Source organism: Arctopsyche grandis, chromosome 4 (genome assembly GCF_051622035.1).
Source record: "Arctopsyche grandis isolate Sample6627 chromosome 4, ASM5162203v2, whole genome shotgun sequence".
Classification (NCBI taxonomy): Eukaryota; Metazoa; Arthropoda; class Insecta; order Trichoptera; family Hydropsychidae; genus Arctopsyche; species Arctopsyche grandis.
In genome coordinates this window covers 32068893-32094005 of record NC_135358.1, presented here as the reverse complement: position 1 = coordinate 32094005, position 25113 = coordinate 32068893, and the positions used below count along the sequence as shown (strand labels likewise).

The 25113-nt window shown below is 35.1% G+C and overlaps 2 protein-coding genes across 3 annotated transcripts in view; both read right to left on the bottom strand.

Moving 5' to 3' along the window:
- The window catches only part of cdi (serine/threonine kinase), a 46589-nt gene extending 28763 nt beyond the window's left edge, over positions 1-17826 (bottom strand). The window contains exon 1 of the mRNA XM_077429416.1: positions 17632-17826. Within this exon, the coding sequence (XP_077285542.1) occupies positions 17632-17826 (195 nt within the window). The remainder of the gene's footprint in view (positions 1-17631) is intronic.
- A 1681-nt stretch (positions 17827-19507) lies between these two features.
- mRpL55 (mitochondrial ribosomal protein L55) lies at positions 19508-20603 on the bottom strand. Of its 2 annotated transcripts, none has more exons than XM_077429224.1 (3): positions 20545-20603; positions 20175-20395; positions 19508-20100 (listed from the first exon to the last, which is right to left on the bottom strand). In XM_077429224.1, exons 2-3 carry the CDS (start codon positions 20373-20375, stop codon positions 19945-19947), a joined length of 357 nt encoding a protein of 118 aa, XP_077285350.1. In that variant the 5' UTR covers positions 20376-20395; positions 20545-20603; the 3' UTR covers positions 19508-19944. The 2 variants fall into 2 exon arrangements, with proteins under 2 accessions (XP_077285350.1, XP_077285351.1); XM_077429225.1 differs by having other exon boundaries at positions 20515-20570.
- Positions 20604-25113: the final 4510 nt, after the last annotated feature.

The window sequence follows — 25113 nt, the reverse complement described above, 5'->3', positions numbered from 1 at the left end:
AATCACAATCGAAAACACCATCTGATCGCATTTATTACGACTTGGTCGGTGTGTGTTGCCACTCTTGGGAATGCATTAGTGTTGCTACAAGAGAACTGTCAAACTGACTACTCGCTACAACTAATATGCTTATTTACGTATTTTTAAATTTACGTTTTTTTTTTACAATATAATTCAATGCAAGGTCTTTAATAATATTACTTTAAGTTGTTCTATCCATAACATGACGTTCACAATTACTTTAATCCTCTATAAACATTATAAATTTCCAATAATATAAAATAGTAGCAGAACCCGGCATGCGTTGCAATGCCACAATAACGCATGCAATTCCCGTTCCCGTTTCCATTTGTCGGAAAAATGCAGGTAGCGAACACATTTGAAACTATTCAATTGTTTGTTTATTTTTACCCTAACAACGCTGGTCGCGACGCGAAAACATTTGAAATTATTGCGTTGCAATGCCACTCATTCCCGTTTTTGGGCGATTTCTTTTTACAGTAATCTTCCCGGACATGCATACAACAAATCCTGAAAGTTCCATCGTAATCGGTCGAGTGGTTTAGAAGCCTATACGAGACAGACAGACAAACAGACATTCATTTTTATTATATACATATATAGATAAATTGGTGTATAAAATAAATTCCCTGAAACTGTTTGTGTGTGTTTTGCAATTATTTTGTTTTGATTTTAATGGTTATATTTGATTTTAACGTTAAGTTGTCTTACATACTTTTGGCCAATTAGCATAATACATGACCAATAATTATAATAAAATTGGAAAACTCTGATAGGAAACGATCGACCTGGAGTCATATATCCAAGGTCTGGCCAGCAGCAACCGGTGGAATTGAACCTGTGACCACTTTGCTCGAAAGCATTTTATGCTAACCACTAGTCTATACTGCTGGTTATACAATATAGATGGTTATACATATAGAAAAATCAATTAGTACAGATGTGGACAAACAACATTAACAATTTTTAGAAAATATTTTTCAGCAAATACAATATGGAGATATAATAGTGAATTCAAATCGAATACATATTCCATAAAAAAATTAATAATATCAACAACTTACGTAATTTATATTAAAATTGTGTTAATGTAAATGATTCAAAACACAAAACTTGAACTCAAAACTAACAGAAAATAAAAGTCAAATTCAAACCGACTGCTATACGCACGAACAATGTTGTATATTTTGAAAAGAATTGCAATGCGAAACTGAAACGAAATGTAATTGACCATCGCGGGTCGAGTGGGGGATGAATACGACAGCATGTACATTTTACGTAAGTCTGGTTCGTCTATAACAGATAAGACTATAAGACTATAAGGTCGGTTCGACTACAACAGATAAGACTATAAGACTATAAGATCGGTTCGACTACAATAGCTAAACTTCATATGTATAAAAAAGTGACTATTGATGACACTGGTTGACGTCAACGTTATTGTGTTATTATCAAAAGGGGATCAGTTCCCAATGTAATAAACATAATCTGGATATTTGAATGTCGTTTTATTTATTAGCTTTGGGCCATATGTTGCGGTATTAATTAACAGTGGGCTAAGGCAATAATTTTTGTCGAAGCTCGTCGTGTCTTGTGACGCTCTGGTTCGTGCGAGAGGGAAAGCAACGCCTAACTCTACTTTTTAACGGTCAAGAATGTGCTTTTAGTAGTTTTCGTAACGAAGATGGACGTGTTTTGGTTGTTTTGTTTCTTTTTTGTTTGTTTTCGCGTAGAAATTTCTCTGCAATTTTCTTAAGGTCTATGTAGAATATGTCGATTTGATATTATTCGCACAGTAATCTCGATGGCATGCGCCGCCATTCTCGCTTTTCACTTTCGCCGGCGACTGGCGTTGACTTGACCAACAGACTGACACTTCTCCAGATGCGATAAGACATCATGTTCTACAATTTTTTTTCCTCCTCAATTGTTATCGAAATCGAGCCGCACGTACCTACTTCAAAAATGTGTTTGTAATCATTCTAATTAACCCAGTTGCAGGTGTGATTAGATTTGTGGTTGTTTCTATTTTCACACTGCTTACGGATATAGACTGCCCACATCCTGTTTTTTTTTTTAATTAGATTGTACTACTATAAATGACAGAAAAAAAGAAAGGTCGGTGACCAAGGACAGAAAATTGTCTAGCGGTTTATCTGTCGTAGCGTTTTCTCATCAACAATGAAAGTAAGAAGAGGTATGTAAAAAAAAAGCAACACATCAGTTGAAAGAATAGTCGCTGTCATTCAAAAACCAAATATTATAACCACAACTAGTGGCCTGAATTTTTGCACTTGAAAAAAGTGAGCCCCGTCTAACGAACTGTCAATTAACATAACGTGTAGTACATATTTTTAACACCGTTAAATAAATACATACATACATATGTATATATTGAGATACAGTTAAGCTGTTTTGTCAATATGTTCTTAAAATTGCATTTGACAAAAGACTTTATTCGACAAAAGAAGAAGTCAAGATTCTCACAAACAAACAAAGATAATTTTTCTTCGGTAGAATTCAATGACAAATATCACAATCAGAAATTATACGATAGATTTCTGCAGACGATAGTCTGCAGACAAATTTGGACCTTGATAAGGGCTAACAGTTTTTATCATAAGATCGTACGAATCAACAAGCCCATTCACAGTTGGAATCTACCTAGGCATGCTACTTTCTATAAATATAGGAATCACCGTTGTGGATCACAGTCAAATATAAGTCAATACAAGGATAAAAACATCGCCGAGAACACTGTAGGGAGTGAGTTTTGCCAAGGATCACGATGGCATAGATTAGGCGTACTACCGTTGTTTTTAAACTACAAAAAAACACGTGCCACGTACCGTGAGTCTGTGTCACATTTTCGCAGGAAAAATATTCCAACATTTCACTTACGATTACAATTCAGGAAAAAATTTGCCTCTTATCCGATCGTTTTCATACTTTGCCATATTGCTCATTTTGGTCATCAATATAAGTAAATGGATCCTCCGCCATTAAGATAGAGATAAAATATCGTTGAAGTTTGCAAATTTGAAATCTGGGTATGTAGTCTATGTAGTCTTTAGTTTTATACATAGATGGCGGTAGTAAAATAAAATTATTGATATTTTTATTCAAAATAATAATTTATATATCTTAATATCATATACAAAACTAAAAAAGAGGTTTGTTTTTAAAAAACTTTTTTTTATAATTTGATTTTTTCCCTACAGACCAGTCCCAGAGTGCAAAACACATGTCAAATCTAACGAAAACGTCATCAAACTTTAACACGAACCGCACACACGGATTGAAGAGTTTCGGACGACGGAAAAGGGCACACGTTCGAAAGGTGAAACACCATCTGTTCACGGCGACGAAAAAATGTGAATGTGGGCGACCTTCCACCGCACCACATATCTTCAATTTCGCCAACGTGAAGACGACGACGACTTTTCTTCTTTTTCCCCGTCGAAAGAATCCGCGAAGAATCGAGACCGGTTCTTCGCCACCGAATCCGAGCACACGAATAAATAAATACAAACACACACACACACACACATACGTCTATAAATAAAACTTTGCAAACGAAAAAAAATAATAAAAAGCACATACATAAGTATTGGCAATACACATGTACATATTTCGAGCAACGATAATCATGGCGTAACACATCATTACGTTTGCGGTGCTTTCTTCCGTTTCTCTCCACTATTATTATCGTATATGTTCTTCTTTTCGACGGAAATGATCGAACGGTTCCACACGATGAGCGCATCGTTCGATATTTCGAATTTTCCGCATGTTATGTACATACATATATAAAAGGCTCAACTAAAACAGACACCCGGAATACGAACGGTAGATAAGACCCAAATATCAAAAAAGAAACGCGCGCGAAGTCCAATGTTTTAAATAGATGATGACGAAATGTCACAATCAGTAATTTCATAGCGATCTCTACGACAGACAGATCATTTAGTCTGTAGGCCCAACCGATTATTTAAAACGGTGGTTGGGAACGTGTGTATTTCGAGCAGAGTCAAATAGAGAGAACACGTAATTCGATTATTAGAGAGTTATATACATACATTTCACGTTTCATGAAAAGAGCCGCATACGGCTCCGGAGCCGCAGGGTTTCAAAATCCGATCAGTTTATATGTATATAAACAGCAATATCGATGCGATGGGAAAAATATCGTAAATATCGCAGATACCGGCACTTGTTTTTTTACAAGTTTTTTTTATTAGCATCACTTTGTTAGTTCGGTGACATTCCTGCCCGTCTAAAATTTGTGATCTGTTTTTGAACCACAGGTCGCTTTGAAATCCAACATTGAAGTAAACTAACTTCTCCGATACTAAGCTAGAGAATTTTAATCACCAACAAACTCATTAAAATTTACATCGAAATCTCGTGTCAAATCGGAACGATGACAGCTAGTTATCCAAACGCGGCTTTCTACCGCCCCTTCACAACTCACTTAGACAGTGGTCAGTTACTTTTTTCACTTGAATTTTATATTTTAGATAGCTTTGCACATGTTAAAAACACGCTAACACGCCATATATTATTTAGACTATCGCAGAGCATCGCAACCTTTACACGCATCTCGCTCGCACGCGTTAGATCTATATGGTGCTATACACTTCTACGCTACCGCGGTACACGGGTTGCGATGCCCTGGACTATCGCAATCCAGGCTGAAGTTCACCCCCTGGAGTGTTTCCGGTGATATTTTATAATTGTACTCACATTGATTTGAAAATGATCGATAACGGTGATTCCCATATTTGATGAATTGTCGAAGCAATAAGATTAGCCAGCAGTATGGCTCGGTGGTTATTTTATTTTATTTATTTATATATATTTTAGCTATCAAGCTAATTTAAAAATACATCTTAATAATTATACTTAACTCTAAAATTTATAATTAACTTATATGTACTGTCCCTCACAGAGGTGTCTCTTCGCACCTCGCAGGAATGCATCCATGTTTTTAGCAGACCGGATGCACTCAGGGAGGGCATTATACATGAGCACAACCCTGTGAAAAACACCCCCAGCCGTCTTATTCTTTCTTACTCTACTTACAACTAGTTTGTCCTTATTTCTAGTATAAAAACTATGTTTATCTCTATTCCTTATTATATAATCATCAAAATACTTAATAACTTATGATCTAACTTATAAACAAAAGACAATGTACTAATATTTAGACTAATTATAATACTCATCCATCCTAATTCATCTAACATACTTCCAATACTCTTAAATCTACTCACATTCAAAATAGCTCTCATAGCTTTATTCTGTAGTTTTTGCATTTTTTCTAAATCTTGGCCACTAAACAAATTGCGTTAATGCTAAGCACTGAGAGGTCCCGTGACCTGTCCTCGATTGAAAGGAATTTATTCTGAGTATAATCTGTAGTGCTACCTGTCAGACTTGGATATCTGTGATCCAAGTCGATCGTTTCATATCAGAGTTTTCCAATATATTTTATTGTTAAAACGGTTCCTCCATCAAATTAGCAAAAACTATCCTATGTATGTCACTACTATTTGAATATGATTTCAAAAATTTATAATCTATAAATTTATATATGTAGCAGTACCATAGACGTTGCTCAGGGGAAAACCCGTAATGACATCATAGGGAATTATAAAAAAAAAAAGGATCGCACGAATTAATAATGAAATGAAAACGCGCCCATTCACAGGTGGAGTCTTGCCGGCGTGCCGTGCCGTACGATTCAGTGTGTCTGCGCCTTAAATGCCCGTACCCAAGTTATATGTGAACACACCCACTAAAGATATTTTCCGTCTGGATAAATATACCTTATCGCGGTACATTTCCATCAAAGAAGAAACGAAAATAAAAACTCTCACCAGAAGATCAGCCATTATCCTAATCTGGGCGAGGGTGAATCTAGGAGGGGGGGGGATAGGGCCAATCAATTTTGATTCAAGAACAGTTGCTATTCTTAAGCGAAACCTGGCAAGAGACTAGAACCTATATTAGCCTTACGGCGAAATCACACAGCGGTGAATGTGGCACGTGGTTTTTTTTTTAGATACTTTTAAACATGCGAAAAAAATTATGCGTGCCATTCAGTGTTGCATTTATCCTTGCTTGACAGTGATCGATAACGGTGTATCCCATATTTGAAGAAATGTAGGAGACCACCCACGGCGAGGAGCCATGCACGCGGTGTGCCGTTCATCACTGTATGTTTTCTTAATGTTATTTATCAAAATATCCCCCCCCCCCCCCGCCACGCCCTTTGAAAAAATCCTAAATCCGTCTTTGATCTAGTCATAAAACATCCAAACAACAGCACATTGTACCACTACCGTTCTCATGAAAAGTAGTAATCTGCCGATCGGCTTGGTTCCTTTAAGCAGAACTACGTCTAAAAACAAATCAAAACAAATATCGAGGAGACGCACTTGACGCAGTGCGCATGCGTTGCGGTCCAATGTCAACAGCGCACGTGGGCAACGGAAACGACCAACGAGAAATAGAAAGTGGCCGAAGAGTCGACAGCAGTAGTAGCAGCAGTAGCAGCAGCAGCAGCAGCATCATCATCATCATCATCGTCATCCGAATCAGCAACAGCAACAGCGGTGGCCGTGAGTGACCTTGTGCAAGGCAACCTCAACTACGGCATCCACTACGGTTGTTGTTACGGTACCAGTCAACGGCACACACACACACCGATCTCCCGACTGCATCCAAAATGCATCCCCATCAGACAATACACACCATCTAGCACATTTATTATTGACCTACCAATAGGACGATGTGTCCGACTGTCACTTCCGGCCGAAATTACGCAATTCACAAGCTGAAACTGATCCTAATGCGGCCGAATTCGATCCAAGTGTACCCGGTAATTGGTACGCACTAATGAAAGTGTTGGAAACAGTAGTTTGAAAACGAGGACATAGTTAATTATTTGGACTAAAAAGAAAGGTCTGCCTTTAAACACCCATACTAAAAGAAACCACAGAAGAGCGCATGTCTTTTCCGTGGAGTTGGGGGGGTGTAGGTCTTCTTAACCCTTTGAATGCTGATCAACGAAGATCGGCGTTTTGCCAACAAATCCATAGGCTTGAAATACGCCGATAGGCGTTATATTTTGAGCATGTATTATACAAAGTAAACAAGAATACTACCCGCTAAGCCTTTCCAGGTAGCATTTAAAAAAATACACACAGACACACAGACACACACACAAACACACACACACACACACACACACACACACACACACACACACACACACACACACACACACACACACACACACACACACACACACACACACACACACACACATTTTTTTCTAGATCATGAAATCGTGATCAGTAATCGATTCTGAGTTCGAATCAGTCAAAATCTCGAGTTCGAATTTTCGCATGATCACAAAACTTCATCTATTGTTACTACGTACATAGATAAAGTAAAAATGCATTGAATATAGGTCGTGTAATCCATGTCTGTTCAAAGACTGGTTTACACCGGAATTTCTGAATTTATAACCATGATAGAATCTCCGAATGGAAATCCCTCACTACTGAGTATTTTAGATTGTGGCTACAATTATTGTAAATAGGTTTTTGAGCTCTTTTTCCTATTACGCTGTACATACATATTAACATTATAATAATATAATACTATGATTACTAACAAAATTAAATTAAAATTGTAAAAATAGAAAATGATCAGTAGATCAGTAGCTATTAAAATAGATATAAGATGTATTGTGAACATAATTTAGTAATAATAAAAAGCATGTAAAAATCAAAAAAAGATTGTGGCTTGGCATTCATATTGTGAGCATTACATTGTAACTACAATGAAGAAGATGGAGCCAGTTTTAGAAAAATATATTCATTAATATACTTATTTTATTTTATATTGTTGCATAATATATTATAGAGTATTAACACACTTTTACAAAACTCGAAATCCTAGGTGGTAGTTATCTAGGGTGGTGATTTTCTTTCTCACCTAATTTATTTCTCACCTAATCTTTCGGATGCTGACCAACGCCGATCGGCGTTTTACTGATAAGTCTATAGGCCAGCAAGACGCCGATAGGCGTTGTAAATTTTGCATGTACAAAGTAAAAAAGAATACTAACTGCTTAGCCTTTCCAGTTAGCATTGAAATAAATGCATTGAACGTGGGTCGTGTGATCCGTGTCATTCATTTGTCAACGTTTATAAAGACTCGCTCACACCGGAATTTCTGACTTTATAACCATAGCATAATTACCCGATGGAAATCTCTAACTGTTGAGTGTTTTAGATTGTGATTTGGAATTTAGATTGTGAGCATTACATTTTAACAACAATGAAGAAGATGGAACTAGTTTTGGAAAAATATATTCATTAATTGACTTCTTTTGTTTATTTGATATTGTTGCAAGATATATTAGATAGTCTAAACACACCTTTGCAAAACTCGAAATCCTAGGCGGTAGTTATCTAGGGTTTGTTTGGATTAACTACAATTTTTTTATACCTGATTTCTAAATAATTCTAGTTGAAAATGTTGGCGAAATTTTCAACGTGGCGGGCTTTCAACAGAAAAGACGTCAGCACGCAAAGGCACAGAATCGTACGGCACGGCATGCCTAGATTGGCTCCAGCTGTCAGTGGGCGTATCTTAATTTATTTATTTATTTCATCGAACATTTCACTCGCATTTACAGATCGCTCCAAAGCGACGAGCGTACTTATGCACATACAATACAACCAATCAATATACATAAGCATTTATACAAATGCGAATTCATCGAAACTCAAGACGCTGAATAATTTAAAATTAGCAAGAGAGATAGGAAAGATGCCAACTTTACAGGAACCGTTTCAATGAAAATCAGAATAATTAGCAAACTTTGATAAGAATCGATCGACTTGAAGTTAAAAAACAAACCAAGGCCAGCAGCGGGACTCTAGTAGGACTCGAACCCGTGACCACTCGAGAATATACTATACTAATCACTAGTACACAAAGCTGGTTATGGCGCAAAAAAAAACTGAAACGTACGGCACGGTATGCCTAGGTAGACTCCATCTGTGAATGGGTGTGTCTTATGTTATTGTTAATTCGTACGATTTTATTATAAAAACTGTTTATGCAACCCTTATCAATATAGAAATTTGTCTGCGAACCAATCCGCTCGAAAGCATAATATACTAACCACTAGTTGTCATTATAAATTCGTACGGTCGTATTATTTTGACAAGTTTTTCCTACGTTTCTTCAAATATGGGAATCACTGTCAATACAAGGAAAATATATCCTCCAGGCGGGTGAATTTTGGCCTGGCATAGATCAGGCGTGCTAGCGTTATTTTTAAATGTGCAAAACTATCACTCTGAAACGAAAGCACCATTACCAGCCTTTGATCTTAGTCCGCTTGTCAAGTCTTATCATACGTCACAATATTGTTCATACCTTCAATGGCCATTATTTAGCTCGCAATCAACCGTGCATAATAAAACAGCAATTGTGCAAACTAGAATAACACACAGTCCGATAATAGAATTCACCGGCGTTATAAAACAAGTGTGAGTTAAATGAAATAAAAAAAATAACAAACGCGTCGTAAACCTTCGAGACGAGACATTGTCGACCATTGTCAAGCTCTTGAGGATGTCACGAGTGAGGGAAATAAAAATAATAGCAAAAAAAAAGGGTATGGAAGGTCAAAAAACGACGAAACAATCTTCGGACAGACGAGCTGAATACTAATGTGCCCAAGTGAGTTAGGCACATACACACATGTGTGAGCATCAAACGAGAGTAGTGAATTTCTAAAAAATTTCCATCCCAGCCATATAGAGCGTGACCGCTCGGGCAGCAGCAAACACTGTGGCTATAGGTGAAGATTGCACATCTCTGTTCAGAACTAACCTGCCTCTCGGCGTGCAAAAACGATCTTACGAAACGGTGACAGAACCTCGAGGAAAAATCCACCAGCAAAAAAGAAAAAGAAAGGCCACGAGCGCTGAAAAGCAACTGAATCTCCGCTGCGAGGAAGTCCGAGCTGCAAAACTCGCAACACGACCCAGCCTCGACCAATGAATGAATTTTCAGGAAGCTGAAATCTTTGGAGTTCTAGAACGGAGGCAGACATAATCTGTTGTTTTTTTTTTTTTTTTAATGAGTGCGGTTTCGAATCATTGGTCCATTTTTCAATGACGACACTTCTTATATACTTGTTATCCAATTCATTGTCTCATCCCACTCTAATTTTAAAACGATTGACTGTTCCGAGTTATGTACGTACTATCTTCTTTTGAAAAACTCCTAGATCAAAAAACACCAGTTGAACTGATTAAATCAGATGTGAAATCGGTAGATAAACTTTTTGTGAACGGGTCCAGGATGGGTTAGTATGGTAGTATTGAGCGTTCGTAGACCTACAGATTGAGAAGACAACGGACGTGAAACTGCTAGATAAGACTTCCATTTGAACTGAAATACTAAGAAGGACATAGAACTGGCAAATAAAAGAACAGATTCAGGCCTAATATGAGCTGAACTAGAGAAGAGCAATGAATCATTGGTGATTGAAGAATATCAGTTTAAGGGCAGACACATTGAATCGTACGGCACGGCTACCCTAGGTGTGATGATGGGCGTATCCTCACGTCATTGTCAATTCACACAATTTTATTATTTTGACAAGACTCTCGTATATATATTCAAATATGCTCTGTTATCGATCACTGTCAAAACTTGTGTCAATACAAGGAAAAAATGTCACCGAAAACACTACAGTGGGTGAGTTTTGGCCTGGATTTCCATAGCATATGATCGGGCGTTTTTTTACATATTTATTAAAGTTTAGAGCAATGTAGAATGACAGGAGTCCCCAATGCGCTACAATGATCGAAAAAATACAGAGAGATGAGAAAAATAAAAATATATACATATACACAATCATGAAAAAAACTAAAGCATTATAATAATAGCAGATAAAGTAAAAATATAAAATAATAAAATACAAAGTAGAGAATATCTTGCATCTACAGCTAGTACCAATATATATGTAAGAACCAGCCACAAATACAAAACATCGCTGCGAGGCCCAAATGGAAGAGAAAAGAACAAAATTCCACTCATACATCACATTCAATTATGAAAATAATTATGAGCGCAGACTACCAGACAAATAAGTTAAAATAATCTCCGTTAAACTACGCTCATTCAGCTGGAAAATATCATATTCAGGCTCAGCAGCAACGATTTCATTGAGAAGTCGCATAGCTCTTGGAATATGAGCCATTCGATAAACAACTGTGCGAACAACAGTTACAACCATCAAATGATGATTTCTACCATAATTATTAGGGACATACAGTCCCAACTGCTCCAGCAACGAAGGGCATGTCGTATTACCACGTAGAAGCTGGAGAACAAAACGAATTAACGACTCCAAAAAGTTTCTCCTAAGTTCAAGGGAGTTATATCCAAACATAACCAAAAGAAAAGGAGTAGGGTAGAGATATGGGTATATACACCTATACTCTTTCCTATATAGGAAACGAAGAAAATTATCAATCATATGCAAAACATGTGCGGCGTGCATATACTGACCATACAAGTAAATTTTTAACTAAAATAAGTTGGTGTACAGTTCTAACGACCAAGGGCATGCAACTAGCAGTTGGAAGAACAGACTCCAGACGTATCCAAGATACATCCTAAAGGAGAAGGGCATTAACTGTCTTTACATTACATATATATGTACATCGAATTTTTGAACGAATGCGAAATACTCTACGCGAAAAAACATTGAACATACAGTGCCCGACAGAATTAAGTGGACACTTCAGAAAAATAACTTTAAAACAGAATATTTTTGTTATGATACATTTTACACAAGAGAAATAAATCAGTAATATTCATGATACTAAGGTTTAAAAAATTATACAAAAATATTTTGAAAAAACAATACCATTTATTAAAAAAAAAAAAAAAAATGAGCAAAATACGGGAATGAGCAGTAAAGACAAAATTAAGTGGACAGAGAGAAATTGAGATATATATTTTTTTAAAACTTGTATGAGATCTTTTGGAATGAATTACAGCCTGCAGTTTATTGGGTGTGCTTTCAACTTATTTTTGGTGTGTCAGCATCTAAATTTTTTCAAATAGTGGACAATTCATCAAAAAACATTTTTTATTTATTTTTTAATTTTTAAAATTTTTTGGTCCATTATAGACCACTCATTTTCTATGGGATTAATATCTGGTGATTGGGGAGGCCACTCAATTAATTAAATTGTATCTTCATCGAAAAATTTTATTGTTTTCTTCGATTTGTGTTTTAGGTCGTTGTCCTGTTGGAAGATGAAAGTACTCCCCAGACCCATTTTTTTCGACTGATTCTTCCAAATTATCTTTGATTATATCGATGTATATATCGGAGTCCATTATTCCTTCTATTTTGGCTGGACTCCGACAGCCCCATATCATAATTGAGCAACCACCATATTTCACCGTTTTCTCAACACACTTGTTTTTGAGGGCTTCACTGAATTTATTCCATACTTTTCTTTTACTTTTTGTGCCGAACAGCTCAAATTTACGTTCGTCACTCCACACAATTCGTTTCCAAAACGATAAAGGCATTGCAATATATTTTTTGGCGAATTTTAATCTCTTCGCTTGGTTCACCTTGCTGGTTAAAGGTTTGCGCCGCATTCTACATTTTTGTAAGCCAGCATCTTTTAATCTACGCGACACTGTCTTCTCCAAGATATTCAACGACAGGTTTTCTTTAATTTCCCCGCTATTTCCACGCTAACAAAATTAAGGTTTCGGGTGTACAGCCCTCTTAAGCACTTTTTGAGAAAACCGCGTTCTTGTGTACACATAAAAAGTGTCCACTTAATTCTGTCGGGCACTGTATGTACATAAGTAGCATTTTTTGATAAGCGTTTTTCGAACCGATCAGATGTTAAAGATGGTAATCGCATGAACAATTTTGAAAATAAGCGTCGTTTAAGATAAAACGAATCGTACACGCTAGAAATATGCGAGTGCGAAAGTGTCACAATGAAAATATGTAGTTCAGATTATTATGTTATTTTAAAAAAATCGCAACCACACAGCTCCATCGCTATAGAAGAGAACAAGCATATTTTTTTTATCTGCGAAACAATATTATCTTATCTAAATTGAAGTTTCACAAGCCGCTCAAGACAAACAGAAGAGACGACCGGGCCCGGCAAAGAAAAAAGGTTATCGAAGATTAACACTAATTAAATTTGCACAATCCATTTACCACAAAAAAAAAAGTCGACAAATAATTTCGTCACATACGACAAAATCACGACGGGATGATTACGCTCAATTTAAATGCAAACATAAATGATCATAAATTAGCCATTTCATTTTTGGACTATCGGCCGAAATCTAGTCACACCAAAGTGAACACAACACAACAGAGAGTACTAAAAAAAAAAAATAACTAAAAATTTCCATAAGTGAAATTTCACTTGAAAACAAACTCAACTTACGGCACTACACATACAGTGCACTCGCGATTATCCGGGCTATCGTTGAAAAGCACGAATAGCCCGAACTATCAAGTTCGGATTTCCAATTATTACATTAACCAGCAAGGTGGATTAGTGGTTAGCATATTAGGTTGCATTTATGTTTAGCACCGAGAAGTTACCGGGTTCGATCCCGTGCTAATCTTTAATGCTGCTGGTCAGACTTGGATATTTGTGACTCCAACTCGATCGTTTCCTATCAGCTTTTGCCAATTTATCTGCTTTCATTGTTGAAACGGTTCCTCCATCAAATTGGCAAAAACCATCCTACCCGTAATGTCACAAATATCTGGATTTGATTTATGTACAATATGTAAAAAATTATGTACAAGTCTAAATCCATAGATATCTCTATATGGATTAATTAATTAATTGTTAATTTCGTGTACTTCAGCCACTCGAAATACAGTGATTTATGTATTGAAAAATGCTGCAATGTTTGTAATTAATTGTCTAGGAAAGCGCATTGGGGTTAAAGCCCACTTTAAAGATCCTCAGTGGCCTCAACATGAGGCCACCCCCCCTCCCCCCAACGAATACAGTCTAAGAGACCCTTTCGTCGTTGGGGTCTACCTGTTAGGCCTTCTTGATATATATGTATATCTATGTAAAAATAAAATTATGCTTTTGAGTAGTGTGGTCACGAGTTCGAGACCCACTAGAGTGAAGCTGCTGGCCAGACCTTGATTTGTGACGACCAGGTCGATCGTTTCTGAATCTGCAAATTTACGAATGTAAAAATTCTGCTAATTTACGAATTTGACCATAAGTATCTCTGTGGATACTAATTGATATGTATTTTTTATAATACTAATAATATTTCTATTAAAATGTACAATGTTTCTAGCCAGGAAGGCGCATTGGAGTTACCTGTTAGGCCTTCCTAGATAAAATAAAATAAAACAACCATAACCAGTGGCGTGGACTAGTGATTAGCATATTATGCTTTCGTGCAGAATGGTCAGGGGTTTGAGTCCCACTAGAGAATAAATTCAAATAAATTTTTTTAATTAAAAAATAATTCATATAATATAAAAATAAGCAAAAATTTCTCCATAGATGTGGATGATGTTTGTATGAATTCGCATTGTATAGAACGCTTGTATTGATTGTATTGTATCTGAATCAGTACACTCGTCGCTTTGGAGTGATCTGTAAAGACGAGTGTATACGTTCGATTGAATAAATAATAAATAAAATGTATCAAGATATTCTTTTCTAATGCTAACATCATAAGGCAGTTTTTCGTTTTCAATATGCTTTAATGTGTTAAAAATAAAAACACGGATAATCGAGTGTATTATAATATTATACAAATATAAACAACATAACCACATATGTATGTATGTATATAAATATTACGTTTGTAACCTTTCGTCAGACGGGTGTCTTTTGCAAACTTGAACGGTCTGATGCAGGTCGCCGGTTTCCTTGGATTATTAAGTGGGACAATGCAAGATTTGACATATTCAAATGCAATGCGAAATTAAAAAGTTGCTCGGCGATATATTTAAATATACGAGCGAAAGTGAGTTCACAGTCCGTCCGTCTCTCACATGCAAAGTGTTAAGTATGCAAATCGGAAAGAGAATATGCATTATATGGAAACCGAACATCAATAATAAGACGTTTCAAAAGTTGAAGAACGAAAAAAAATATATAATATTAATTATGCAAATGGCACGAAAGATGTTAACATTAATTTTTACGTTTTAATTAGACAATAAAAATTGAGATTTTCGAAGTTTTGTTGTATAATTTAATATAAATAAGATTATAAACACATCGACAGTTTTGTTACAATTTCATAAGCGCTGAATTCTATCGACGACTTTCAAAAATAATAACCAGTCTTCAATAATATAGTTGGTATGCTCCATATGAGGACTTTATTACTGCTTTATAATATCATAATCCTCATTGAATTAGTGTACATTAAGTTATCATCAGTCGCTATGACATACATAGAACCATTTATGGTTTGGTCCGAACAAATTTGTCATGAATCAAAAGCAAAGTCAAAGAACTTAAGATAAGAAGTAAACATCCCATATTATATTGCCTAAAAAGTTTGACATTTAACGTTATAGATTATTTAAAGAAGAAAATTGGCTAATCTTTAACAGAAAACATGATGCAACATAAAAAAAATGGAATTAGAATTGTATATTTAATGAATTGCTTAATATTCCATGTTGCACATAGTGCATAGGAATTAATTAGTAAAAAAAAAATGGATCGACTCCAAATATTATCGAATGTCTCTTCAATAGATAGCAAATTCAAGCAATGGCATTATTTATATCAATATTCGTATTGACATTCTAAATGAGTGTAGATATTTTTAGCAATGCATAAAAGATAAACAATAATATGTACATATTATTGATAAGAAATGCAAAATTTTCATTCAACATCAGTCCTCGTAGAGATTAATGACTGGAAAAACACAAAACATTGGAAAAATTTTTCGATTGTAAACAAAAACATGCTCTCGACTCGTATTCAATCATCAGAAATTAAATTATCTTGACTCATATCAAATTATATTGTGTCAACTTGATCCGCATCACAAAATTGATATTGATTCAATTATCAGTAACGATTCTTTGTATACGAATGTTTGACATTTTTTATAAAAATTTGTGAACCGACTTATTATAAGCAAATATATTCGGCATACGGCGAACACACATCAAACGAAATGCATACTTAAATTACAGTATTTATATAAAATAACCATTCCAACATAATAAGGATGAGCTTGATATAGCATTTGTTTTGAAAACTTAAGAGAAATTGTATTATTTTATTAATTTACTAAAAAAAAATACAACAAATATAATAAAACTATTAGATTTATAGTTAACTAAACAAGAAACTGTAATTGTAAATAGGTTTTTGAGCTCTGTTTTTCCTATTATGCTGTACATTAACATTAGAATAATATAATACTATGATTACTAACCAAATTAAATAAAATTGTAAAATAGAAAATGATCAGTAGATCAGTAGCTATTAAAATAGATATAAGATGTATTGTGAACATAATTTCGTAATAATAAAAAGCATTTAAAAATCAAACAAGAAACTGTCTTTACTGTCAATATGTATAATAGTTAATTTAATATAATACTTTAGGTATTTTTGATGTATAACTTTAGACGTACAATATATGTAATTTTGTATGTCTAAAGTCAGACCCCTTTTCAATGTTAATTTGAAATGAAAAAGGGTCAATTTTAAATGAATAAGGCTCAATCCGAACTGAAAAAGCTTCAATTTGGAATGAAAAATCTATAATAAAACAAAATTAAACATTTGCATTACAATCACTGCACAAATTTCACACTTTCCTATTACATTGTATAGAAAAATAAAAACATCAACACGGGACAAATTATACATTAAAATGGTTATTAATCGAAAATGGTACATTGATCAGTTCCGTGAGATAAAACTAAAAGTCACCGTATCTTTTTAATAAATTGTGAAATATTCAGTGGAAAATCTCGGTACGTCTGCTAATCCATCGGAGACTACGGCTCCGTACATCAGTCGGCTCCGTCTGGCCAAACTATGTATGTATGTATGTCAGTTGACAAAAATGTACGGTGATGAAATATTTTGAATGTTCCGGAATCGACGAGTCGAAATTGTGCGAATTTATTAAAAGAAGTCGAACTGAACGAGTCGAAATTGAGGAGTGGACCGTTACAAATCTTTATAAACAAATTAAAATCATCTACTGACCAATGTTATTATTATTATTTTAGGAATTCAAAATATGTATGGAATGAAATGAATTTTTAACACCGAGTTTGAACGCAATTTTTCAGTACGTTGCAAGGAGTGCGCGAGTCTTCAATCATTCGAAACCATAATAGACAGTCGGATGAGGAGTTCGAAATGAAGAGTTGCACAAACGTCAAGACAGGGGGGGGGGGGGGGTTCAGCTGTCAGATGGTGGCGTGTGTGTGTGTGTGAGTGGGTGGGTGGGTGAGTGTGTGGGTGTGGTGAAATCCAATACCTTGTAGACTTCGGAGAAGAAGCCAGCGCCGATCTTCTCGGGGGTGAAGTCGTCGAAGGGGTAGAGCGCGGCGACGGCAGTCCTGAGCGCGCGGCAGGAGGAGCCCGTGACGAGGCGGTCCCGGGCGGGGGGCGCCGCGGGGGCGGGGGGAGGGGGCGCAGGCGCCGCTGCCACGGGGGGCGGCGGCCGCGGCATGGGGGCGCCCTCACGCCGCCGACGGCCCTGTCATGTCTCGACTCGACTCTGACTCCGACTCCGACTCGCACTGACGACCGCGCACTCCGACTCCTCGCACTGGCACTGCCACTGGCACTACTGGCGCTGTGCGTGCGAGTCCACTGGCCGGTACTCCCACTCTACCAGCTCTGCCAGTCGCCACTCGTACACAATTCACACGAGCCTCCCCTCCCCGCGACTCTCCTCACCCGTAAACAATTTTTTGTCGCAGGCCGTAACAGCTGCGTTGTGCGCGCCCATCGCCGTTCGTATTTACGTTTCGGTAAACGGATTGTTGTACAAATTGCACGACATTCGTTGCGACAAAAATCGTACAAAAATTGCAATATTTAGCGTGACGGAGTTTTTGGGTGCCAGATGGGTAAAAGTCGAAATTCTCGACAGGGCGGACCCTCTAGGCTCGGAAGCGGGGCTCGGTCGACCCACTCTTTGCGAGTACTCTAGTATTGCCGTGCCCTGAATTAACTTGACTTTTACCTGATGAAATACTCCGACATATACTGCCTGGTTCGCATATAATTTCGGACGGTTGGGCAGCGTACTTGGAGACGAAAAGAATAAGAGACGACTTAATCGAAATCTTTTAAATATTAAATAATCATTATAATTGTCATATGTTCAAACTTATTATGTTCAATGAAAACACTGATCTCAGAGGTCACTCTCGAGGACTCCAAAAATAAAAAATCGAATAAATTGATCAGAGATTCCTTTTTTTCAAACAGAGTGAATACAGTTTGGAATAGTCTAGAATAGAATTTCTGAAAACCTTAATATTTTTAAAAACAAGCTAGATGTATTTCTTAAACTTAAAGGATTTCTGTAATTATTCTTTCCCAACATTTGTTATATATTTAATATGTTACTTTTTTTATTTAATATGCTTTCTTTTATTTAATATGTTACTGTTACAGGAATTTTTTATCTTTATTCTTTGTATATTTTGGTATTCTCTCTTATATCATATATTTTATAGTGTTTACTTTTTTTGTCTTTTATCTTATTAATGTTACGAGTATTATTGTTTTATCTCATTATCTATATTAAGCCAATCCCCATGGGATTATCAGCTTTGCCGCCTTCCCCATGTATTCTAATAAATAAATAAATAAATTTTCAATTTATTGTTTAAAAAAAAAATTACCTATGTATGTTTATATAATTTATGTATGTTTAAATTTTAATTATGTACTATAAAGTCTTTTATGATTGTGTTAAATGCTGTATTTTTTTTTTACTTTTCTTTTTGTTGTATCTATTAATTTATTATTTTATTTTTTGTTTTCTCCCACTCTTATTTTATTATGTAGGCCATTGTGGCGCATTAGGTTCTTCCTGTAATGCCATAATGGTCAAAAAACGTTAAATAAATATAATTGTATATAATATTTTTAATATATTTTACTTTTTTTCTCGAGAAAATATGGGGGGAGGCACAGAAAAATTTTAAACGCAAAAGGGGCCTCGATCCAAAAAAGGTTGAGAAACGCTGCTTTAAAGTATCAGCTAAATTAACGAGAATTTTCTTATTTTTAAACTGTTTTGAAACTATTTCGAGAGTTGCAGCACCCCTATGATTTCGAGTCAGGAGGTGCTTTAATCATATTTCATGTAAATAATTCATAAAAACTACATACATACAAAAGATTTCAAATGTATCGAATTTATTATGTTCGAAATTTACAAGTTTTACATCAGGGCCCAGTGTTGATAATATGCTATTACATTTTTGATACTATTTATTTAAACTCACTGAAACCTCTACTGATTGCAATCGTGTGTGCTATTTTTACAATCGTGTGTATAGTTTTTCAACCTTTAAAATTGTATGAAACCACTTAATATTTTTAGGACTCATACGATCACTCACCAAATTTCAAACTTTTTATCCATGTATACTTTTTAAACTACAAATATATTTTTCCATCAAAAACTACTAACAAAAAAATAAATCCTAATTTAAAATAAATTTTAACAATTTTTTTATTACATACACATTACATAAAAAAACAACAATATGCTATCTAGTATTAATTTATTATTCTGAAACAATTATAAAATTATTAAATACAAAATTCATCGTTTCGATGTTTTTTTGGATCGTGATAAATATTTGTTTGCATCGAAATTATCATCAACGTCTTCCGAAATTTTGACCTTCTTCTTTGGTTTCCTACTTTCTAGTCTGACTTTACGTTCATCTTCGGTCAAATTGGCTAGGTCTAACGGCAACTGAAATTCAACATCTTGAATGCAATCGAGAGCTTATTAAGATATGTACTTTAAAAAATAAAAATTGTGCATACCCTGACTATCTTCCTGGGTTCGTGATAGCGTATATTTATACTCGCACCATCAGGTAATACCAAAACGGTTGGATACATTCGAGGTGCAATAGCACGTCTAGTACGAGTAATACTTGCCGTTACAGCACTCAGACCTCTGGTGCTGATTGCATTGATATTATTCAACAGCATTATATTCACTGTGGACAGTTGCTTAAACATTTCGCTATTCGATATTGTATCTAAAAGCATACATATTAATATTAGCACACACAGAATAAGAAAGAGAATTTCACATTTTATAATTCATATATTTGAGGAAAAAAAAAAGAGTAATTCAGAACATATTCATGCTAAATACTTTTATATTACGTTAAATTTGACACCTAACCTCATACAATTCACTTCTTTGACAACTACCAGTGTTGCCACTTGATCAATGCTGTCAGTGCTAAAAAATACCTTGTGTAAAAATATTGGAAACGGTTCGGTGGTTAATCCGCAAAAAGCGCTAATTGGATTATTAGTCACATTGCGATCGCCCAAAAGACAATTTTTGCCATGAAAATCGCGAATACGGAATATTTGGCACTCGAGTTCTCGTTAGTATGATAGTTATCTTTAGTATAATGAACTTTTCGGCTACCAGATGTTCCGTGATCGAGATTTTAATGACTTTTGGGCGAGCGCTTTGTGACAACACGGAGTATCTGGCACCAAAAACTCCATCAATCACGTGAAATATTGTACTAACGATAATTCGAGTGCCAGATGTTCCGTGATCGAGATTTTAGTGACTTGCGCGAGATCACTTCTTGCGGAATAATCCGTTAACCATAGGAAACAGTGAATTAGACTTAGTATTAGTCGGGAACATCATTGAAAGAACGTAAGGCTCTCAATAATTTCATAAAGTTCTTGGTTTTTAACATAAAAATTCAAGTGGCCAATAACTGTGACGATTCCACGTAAAATTTAAGTGTTGCCGTTTTCCGGAAAATAAGACCCGGTCTCATATTAATTTTGTACCTAGTAAATGCACTAGAGCTTATACAATATGTTTGCGGGTAAAAGTTCAAAAAGACAAAATAAAGTCATCATGTAAAAGGAAAGGATTGTGAAAAACCATTTATTGTGAATCCACATGACCAGTCACACAACGCTTGTGTATGCTTTTTCACAAGTCTTATATTAAATAAATATTTAAACCATTCTTAAAAATAATGGTAGGTCATATTTTCGGGGAAACTCGATATCTATTAAATAACGCTAAATCCCAATATTACCAGAAGAACCAACAACTTTGTACTCCTGCAAACATATTGAAAAAATTACAAATACATGTTTAAATGCGGGACTATACTGGACTTAACATTTTGAGTCATTCGAACAGATATTCTTTAGCCATGCTTTGGCCTGATGGATATTAATATGAAGATTACGTTCCAATGTTATTGACTGAAACGATCATATATATATAATAGCGCTATTCTGTCTGTGTTTATGTGTGCGATAACGCTTGCCGTACTATAATAGCCGTTTGGATTCGACATATGTATGTACGTCACAGCTAAAACACTGCCAACAAAACGTTCGAATATAATAGCAGATCAAGAAAAAACTTCTATATATATATATATATATATATATATATATATATATATATATATATATATATATATATATATATATATATATATATTAGCCAGCAGTTTGGCTTAGTGATAGCGTATATATTTAGCATCACTGAGGTCATAGGTTCGTGTCCTCGCCACTGCTGGTTAGATTTGGGGGTTTTGTGACTCCAAATCGATCGTTTCTCTATCAGAGTTTGCCAATTTTATCTGATCATTGCTGAAACGGTTCCTGAAAATTGGTATTAAAAAAATCTAATCCTGTTGTCACAAAAATCTGCCTGTGTATAATTTGTATTAATTATACACAGTAATCTGAAATCCATAGATGTCACTATGATTATTATTTCTGATTAATTATTATATTCTATATATATTCTGATTGTATATGTATGTATTACTGTATTTCTGATTTCTGCTTGTTTATGTATTTCATTAACGTACACCCGTCGCATTGGAGCAAATCTGTAATGGCGAGTGTGTATTGATTTGTAACAATAAAAAATAAATAAAATAAAATAAATAAATATATATATATATATATATATATATATATATATATATATATATATATATATATATATATATATATATATATACTGTTTGCTACTGTAGCATACGCCACCGGTTAAGTGCAATCGGATTAGGACCACTGGCATCCCCGCTATTTCCCAAAATCCAGACGAGCGTGAGACGGCGCATCCCTGACACTATGCGACCGTTATAATTGGTTTCGAGGACTATCTCCAGGCTAAGTGCATGTAGGCTAAACAATGGCCACCAAATTGGCCGCTATTGGTCCCTTCTGAGAAGTGACGGATACCGTGGCACCGAGTGTCGTGGGAATACATATACGGGTACATGTCTAAACAATAGGGAAGTAACCGGACGTCGAAGATGCCCTAAGCGACCGATCCGTTATAAGGCGGTACTTAGGCGATATCAAGGCATTCTGGACGGAGCACTGCCAGTGCGTAGATCACCTGAATTACCAATAAATGCTGTGAAGCGACTTTGGCCTTTTATTTGGATCCTCCACCCACCCCTACGCAACACTACCAATGTTTTCTCTAGGGCACAGCCACACAACCTCACACGCGATCTCGCTCGCAAGCGTTAGATCTATGTACATAAATGGTACTATATGCTTCTACGTGTGCCGCGGCACATACGTTGCGATGCTCTGCTCTAGGGAAATAAGTCTCTGAGCATTTAGCGCCGTCTATTTAAAAAATATTTAAATAATTAATTTTTTTATTGGTGTTTTATATTATTCATAGGTAGCTGTCACCGTGATTTGACAGAATGTTAAATTACAGAAAACGCAAATATCAGAATGCAAAGATAGAAAATCGAAAGATTTTAAGTCGAAAGATCAAAAAAAAAAATGGTGCATGGTAAACGGTACATACTCACTTAATTTGCGCGAGCAGGATACAACAGGAACAAGAGGAACATGCTTTTCCTCCCGTGTTAATGTGCGCGCGCAGAATATGGGAGGAAAATCATGTTCCTTTTGTTCCTGTTGTATCCTGCTCACGAAAATTAAGTGAGTATGTACCGTTTACCATGCACCATTTTTTTTTTGATCTTTCGACTTAAGATCTTTCGATTTTCGATCTTTGCCTTCCGATATTTGCGTTTTCTGTAATTTAACATTCTGTCAAGTTACATAGACCCGTAGGTAGGTAGGTTGTTTTGATCATTTTTTTTTCATATCAAACAATTAAATATAAATATTAAATTAAATATATTTTAAAGGTATTTGAAAAAAATACGACCGCGTGCGGATCGAATACAGGACCGACACATTTATTTAATTTTTTTTAATTAATGGCTTAATATGGCATAACCCATGCGATGATATTTCATCGGGTACAACACTAGTATAAGTATAATATTATTGCTTGGCGTATTCATCTGTATACTGAGCTCTGAAGTTTACAGTGACTTACATATAACTTAAGACCGGTGTGACGCTTTGGGGCAACCTGTCAGGTCACACTGGTCATTTTATTGTTGTTATTATTTTAAAATAATAAATTAAATAAATAATATCCTGATACAACGCAGAAACAAGAGTGAAGATATATAGAAGGCTATCATTCCAGCCAATACCAGTCATCGGCTCGAGTGAATTATGATAACTTCTTATTACAACTTGGATTCATGATATGTATTTATACCACTCATGATAGTAAATCAATGAAATAAAACGACATTCACTACTTGATAGTTTATTGAGTAAACATTGAGCTCTTTATACAAACGTACTGTTAATAAACTTACATGATTACTTTTTGATAATATTTATGAGGAATGCCAATACATATTATAATAACTTTACATACATATTTAACATTAATATATTATAAGACATATCTCTTAATGTCGGTACAGCTATGTGCCTTTGTGATTTTTTTAATATAATATTATTTTAAATTGATTTACGCAGTTGTGCACAAAAATATAGATACTTACAATATAAAATGACCAGATTCAATTTTTCTAAATAAAATGTTTATATATATAATTACTCCGAACAACAAAAAAAATATGAGTTTATATTTTTTAGTTTAAAAGAAATGGCAAAATAAGTCTGGGTACACAATATAATCTCAAATTCCACCGACATTTTCACACATTGCATATTTACTTATGTATATTATATTTAGCGAAATGAATTGAAGAAAAGTATTCCTGAAATAAAAATTAGCTATTGCAATCTTCTTCAATATCCTGTGACCTACAAAAGTAACACACATATTGCTATTAAAAAATTAAATGTTTAAAATATAAATTTGACATATTTTCTATTTGGTTAAAATGTTTACTAATATTTAGCGATTTCACCTTCTCGGCATGCAGAATACATTTTATTTTAAGGCGTGTAATACGATCTTCAAGCCACAATAAAACTAGCACACTTTTCAACAAAAACAAAGTTTACATGTCTACAATTTCAATTATCGATTACGGCAAGTATTGATAACTAATTATCATATTGTATTTTGAAGTCTGTCAGGAAAACGAATAGTGAACTTTGACTCAATGTACGACATCGTCCATAAGTTTCATTTTAAAACCATCACTGGTAACGTTAAGTATAGATAACAGAGTTCAAGAGAAACAGTGGGCACAATTCGAAAAATCACAAGTATTTATCCTAAACTATCTGTAAGTTTAAGTGCAGAAAGCACACGATATTATATTCAATCGAAAAATGTTCCAAACTGTGTATACAGATTGAAAGATTGATAGATTTAACTTACAACAATCTTCACCACACGTAACATAACGTTTCGTTATTTATATACATGTATATA

What these genes read in the sequence shown, in the direction of transcription:
- mRpL55 (XM_077429224.1), bottom strand. Translation starts at nt 20,375, where the DNA reads ATGTTTAAGCAACTGTCCACAGTGAATATAATGCTGTTGAATAATATC. An exon ending in AACCCAGGAAGATAGTCAGG is followed by an intron (nt 20,101 to 20,174) that starts GTATGCACAATT and finishes GTTGAATTTCAG; the next exon opens with TTGCCGTTAGACCTAGCCAA.